The sequence below is a fragment of the Amblyomma mixtum genome, chromosome 5 (assembly GCF_055824585.1).
Source record: "Amblyomma mixtum isolate Tamu chromosome 5, ASM5582458v1, whole genome shotgun sequence".
Classification (NCBI taxonomy): Eukaryota; Metazoa; Arthropoda; class Arachnida; order Ixodida; family Ixodidae; genus Amblyomma; species Amblyomma mixtum.
In genome coordinates, this window is record NC_143016.1 from 107,880,701 (window position 1) to 107,885,524 (window position 4,824).

At 50.1% G+C, this 4,824-nt stretch overlaps 1 protein-coding gene across 1 annotated transcript; it reads left to right on the plus strand.

Moving 5' to 3' along the window:
• The first annotated feature begins 522 nt into the window (after positions 1–522).
• On the plus strand, positions 523–4,572 carry LOC149343299 (uncharacterized). Its single transcript, XM_089546929.1, has 3 exons — positions 523–796; positions 1,523–1,883; positions 4,078–4,572. The coding sequence occupies exons 1-3, from the start codon at positions 573–575 to the stop codon at positions 4,570–4,572; spliced, it is 1,080 nt and encodes a 359-aa protein (XP_089403055.1). The 5' UTR covers positions 523–572.
• Positions 4,573–4,824: the final 252 nt, after the last annotated feature.

A 4,824-nucleotide genomic window follows, 5' to 3' on the forward strand; every position in this document is an offset into this window, starting at 1 on the left:
GAAGCGCTGAAATTGCTACGACTTTGGATAACTTGGCCTCTCAGATTACCACAGTAGTCAGAAGCCTGGCAAACCTGAAGGGAAACAAGACTGTTTGGCAAGTGCTCTTCGCCAAGTTCGAGGACGTCGACGACAACGTCAGCTTGTTCCTCAGGTCTATCTTTGAGGACGGCGTGAATGAGGGCACAGCTGTGGTGATAAGAAATCCGCGCCTGCTCATCGATCATCTGCAAGCGCTCACTTCATCAGCGAGCCTTTCTGCTTTTGCAAATTATCTCGGCTTCCGCATTCTGGTCTACTTCGCGGCACTCTTTGATCCCGATCGTGCGAAAAACCTCCGAAGAATTCTTAGCGTCGAGCTTGCGGGTCGAGTGCTCCCTCCTAAAATGGGCTGGCTTCTGTGTCTCCGAGCGGTAGACAGCGTACAACCAGCGTGCCTCATGAAGGCTCAGGCCATGCATCAAGCCGCCGCAAGAGTAACCGCCGCGAGTCGCCTGTGGCTGGCTCGTCTGGAGGGCCAGTTGTACCGCAACTTGCCTTTTATCTCCTGGTTGACTGACAAAACTCTCAAGATGGTCAGTCACAGGCTGCCAAGATTACATATAGTGCGCTTCTTTGAGTCGTCGTCGTTTGGAGAATACCTCTGCACTCTCAAGCCTTCCGACAAAATGAACGAGGGTGGTTCGTTGCAAATGTTTGCTCGCACCGCAGCAAGGTATCACCGAGAACGGCTGCGCCAAATTAGCAAGAAGACAAGGCCTCTCAATCCAGGTTATGCCTTCAATACGGATAGCAGGTAAGCGGCCCGCTTCTGTTTTGCTACTGGACCTGTACACGTGCAGACAGAAGTAAACAGAGCATGTTGCAGCCTTCTAACCCAATTTACTAGTTAACTATTTATAATTAGGAGGCACAGCATCTGAATGCTGGTAGCGCTCACTGCTGCAATTTCTCATGGACACATGTCTTCTGATTTCTGCCAGGACTGACCCGATTATGTTTAGAACAGAATAGCGTGCTTCGTTTACTTATGTGCTCACCTGTGCATCCGAAACTGCTTCTTTGACTGCCATGTAGAATGCAGGTGTCTGTGCAGTTTACGTCAAGCATAAAATGTCTTCCCGTTATTCATGTCATAGCTCCATGGTAACGAAGCATGCATAAAATCAGCTAAGGAATTTCGAACTCCAACCTTAACCCAGTTTTTTCTAAACATCAATGATGTCGCGAATCGCCAAAAAAAAAAAAGCCTCAAGATGGGCTTGAGAGAGTCCGTGGCCCTTGTGTACATGGCAATATGCAGCAATCATATAGCATACATCATCATACAGATTCAAATTACACACATCAGCTATACAGCGCTAAGCTGATTCAAGATAAATGGGAGAAAACTTCTGCCACTTTGAAACTACTAACTAATTGACCGTCTCCCCACCCCTGTTGGCTTCGGCTGGGCTGTATGCGAATGGCTGTACTACGATGTGCGCCCAACTGCTTGTACTAGTCATGCTTGTTTATGCAGGTACAGCGAGGCAGAACAGGCTGTGTACGTCCCGGTAGGCCTAGTGAACAGTTCGTGGATAGCTGACAGCTCGCTGCTCGCCTTCCACGCTTCTCGCACGGCGGTGAGGCTCTACAAAGGGCTTCTCCCCGTAGCCTACGAGCAGTGGGACAGCAACGAGGACGCGGAATCACAATGGCTGCTGGACGCGGGCTCGCGTCGCCGCCTGGACAGCCTTCTTGACTGCCTGGCGAGAGACTTCTCTGCTCTTCCGAGCTCACTGCAGCCTTCTTGGCCCGGCGTGGTGCGAGACGCTTCTGAGGTCCGCTATCCCCTGTTGGCACAGACTGCTGCCCTGGCGCTCGCCTTCACCGCCTTTAAGGTGGGTACGGGCGCTGACCACGTGCCATTGACCGGAGGCTCTTGGGATGAAAGTGATTTCAAAACTTGGCTTTTTGCTGAAGCGGGCGACCGTAAATGTGTGAACATTTTTATTTTTATTTTTCAGAATTCAGGAATCGTGTTCACAACACCTCTTTCACCCAAGAGTGGCTCGTGATAGCCGACACCTTTCTTGTGATTTTGCGGTACTTCGCAGCCTTGTCACTGGCACTAATCACTGGCCAGCGTTCGCATTCCTACCAATCTCGTAGCGCAAATTTAAGAAAGAAATGTTGCAAACGCATTAGATGCATAAAATGTGATGAGAGCTGGTTCGATTTTTTTTTTATATCCCCTCCTTGCACCCCCTTCCCTCCCCCCTAAAGAAAAGGCCTAATTTTCTCATCCCTTTTACCCTACTGCCGCAGAAGGAATAGAAGGAATGGGATACAGTATGCCGCTCCATTTCAGCTTAGAACGTTTTGCAGGGTATTTCTTTGTGCTTTTCTCTTCTTAGAATGATTGCCCCTTGAACCTTGAAATATTCCTCTGAAAAGAAAGAACGACATGAATGAAAGACAAAGGGAGGGAGGGAGAGAGGGAGGGAGGGAGGGAGGGAGGGAGGGAGGGAGGGAGGGAGGGAGGGAGGGAGGGAGGGAGGGAGAGAGAATGGGTGACCCTGCAGCGCATGCGAAAAAACGAAGGAACCACCCAGTTTATGACTTTTCCCTCTTCGACATTAAAAGACGCTAAGGACGACTCTATCCGATTACTGTTCGCAGTAAAAAAAACATTATTCTATGGCTTTTTGTGACTATTTTAACGTTTGTCCGGCAGCGGAACACCCATTCACCGCTGAGAAAAATAAATTTAGAAATCTTCTCGCCCCTCAATTCAAAATCGCGACGTCCATCCACACTGGGCACTGTTTACCGCAGTTTTCAAGTGGATGGCGATGTAGCATAGCCTCCGGGATCGACGCCGAAGTTTCGGGGTGAACGCACGCAGTTTACTTGCGAATTCGGCTGTTGATGGCGACATCTGCATTCCATTTTTCGCCCTTTACTAGCCAAGAGAGGTCTCTTTGGCGTTAGAAGGTTAACTTCAATTTGTCCCCACTGACTTAGAGCAAGTGCCTCGGCTAGACTCGCCCCGCACTCCGTCTCAAGATAAGGTTTCCAGACCGTCGGCTCGGCTTCCATCGAATTACAGAAAATCCCCAAATGTCCACTGCGAAATCCGAAACCCGCAGTGATTTCTTTTCCTCTGCCCACTACCACCGTGGGCTGTTTTTTTTTGTTTTCGTTTCTTCATTTTTACTTTACTTTGCCTCCGCGGTGGGTCAGTGGTTATGGCGCTCGGTTGCTGACCTGAAAGACGCAGGTTCGATCACGGTCGCGGCGGTCGAATTCCGATGAAGAGGAAATTGTAGAGGCTCGTGTACTCTGCGATGTCAGTGCATGTCAAAAAACCACGTGGTCGAAATTTCCGGAGCCCTTCGCTACGGTGTCCCTCATAGCCTGAGTCGCTTTGGGACGCTGAACCCCTATAAACCATAAACCAATTATTTTTACTTTCTTTATTCACCTTCCCGCGTCTAGAGTAGCTAAAGTGAGGCTCTCCCTCCTGTCTTCTTCCACGTTGCAATAGGCTTCGAGTCCTGCTGCAGTTCGATGCTGTCTTCCTGTAGGAGAGAACATCTGGCTGTTCCATTCATAAGCGATACTTGTAAAGGTATTATTTAACACTGATCTGATTCTGAACGCGCCGCACGCTCCCACGTGTGCTTCACGCACCCTAATTGTCCTCACGAAGCTACAGGTATATGCGAAGTCAGCTTAATAGCAGCAATCTATCGATTAGTTAGATAGAAAACCAGTTTAATAGAACTTGTAGTTATTTCGGCTAGTTTCTCTTTTAACTGTCGTCAAAAATACCGTCTCCATCTTCTCACCTCTTCCATTTCACTTCTACACACTGCCTGCTATCCTTCATTTCCGCTACCCCAGCTCAGGTGCTTCTAGCAGCGATAGCAGATGCCGGGGCTAGCAAAAATCTTTTCCTTCCATTTATCATGTTTTATTAAAACCACTACTACTACTCTGTACACGGAAAATCCGTAAAATTTCAGCAAATGCTCTTTCTGTCTGGAGTTTGCTGTTCCGCCCAGATTGCCCACTGCCCTCTGCGCACAGGAGCTGCTGAATGCGGACCACAACCGGCGGTCGGACTTCAGGCTGCAGCCTCTCAGCGCCGTGTCTTCCGAGCAGCTCTTCTTCCTTTACTACGCTCTGGACAACTGCGAGCGCAGCGACGAGCAGTACCAGACGCGGCAGTTTCGCGCCTGGCGTCGCCTGCCTCCCGAGCACCGCGTCAACTTGCCGCTGCGCCACCTACCTCAGTTCGCGCGCGCTTTCCGATGCGGCAGTGTCTCCGACGGCTCATCGCCGGCGGGTGTGCAGGAGCAACCTATGGCGGCGCCCGAGAAGTCGCGTTGCGACGTGGTTAGTTGGAACATGAGTCTGGTGCATGGCTCGCGACGCCGGCACGGGCGGCGCAGCTCCGTCACAGTATCCTTCGATCAGGCTATGCTCGCTGGGGAGGAGGTCAACGTTCCGGACAGCAACTCACCTAGGCTTGTTGATTCCGGGGAAATCGTGGAGCGCCCAGAATTGTCGGCGTCTTATTGATAGCTTCCTATACGATGGGGTCCCTTGACTTCCATTATGCATCTGCATGTAAAATAACTTTGGCGCTGTTTTTGTTGTCACTATTACTCGACGTGACGATATTCCATATAACTGTGTGCGAACTGTAAAGTTGAATTCTAGTGAATGCCTCAAAGATTACCCCGCGTCATGAAACTTTGCGCATATTCCAGTCTGCGACATTCTGGAAGCGACGGAATGACGCGTGTTCAACCTTTGCCTGTATTTGTGATG

Excerpts from the sequence above, each read along its gene's own strand:
- LOC149343299 (XM_089546929.1), top strand. The coding sequence starts at position 573 with ATGGTCAGTCACAGGCTGCCAAGATTACATATAGTGCGCTTCTTTGAG. Across the intron at positions 797-1,522 it reads GCCTTCAATACGGATAGCAG|GTACAGCGAGGCAGAACAGG; the intron begins GTAAGCGGCCCG and ends TTGTTTATGCAG. Across the intron at positions 1,884-4,077 it reads TCGCCTTCACCGCCTTTAAG|GAGCTGCTGAATGCGGACCA; the intron begins GTGGGTACGGGC and ends CTCTGCGCACAG.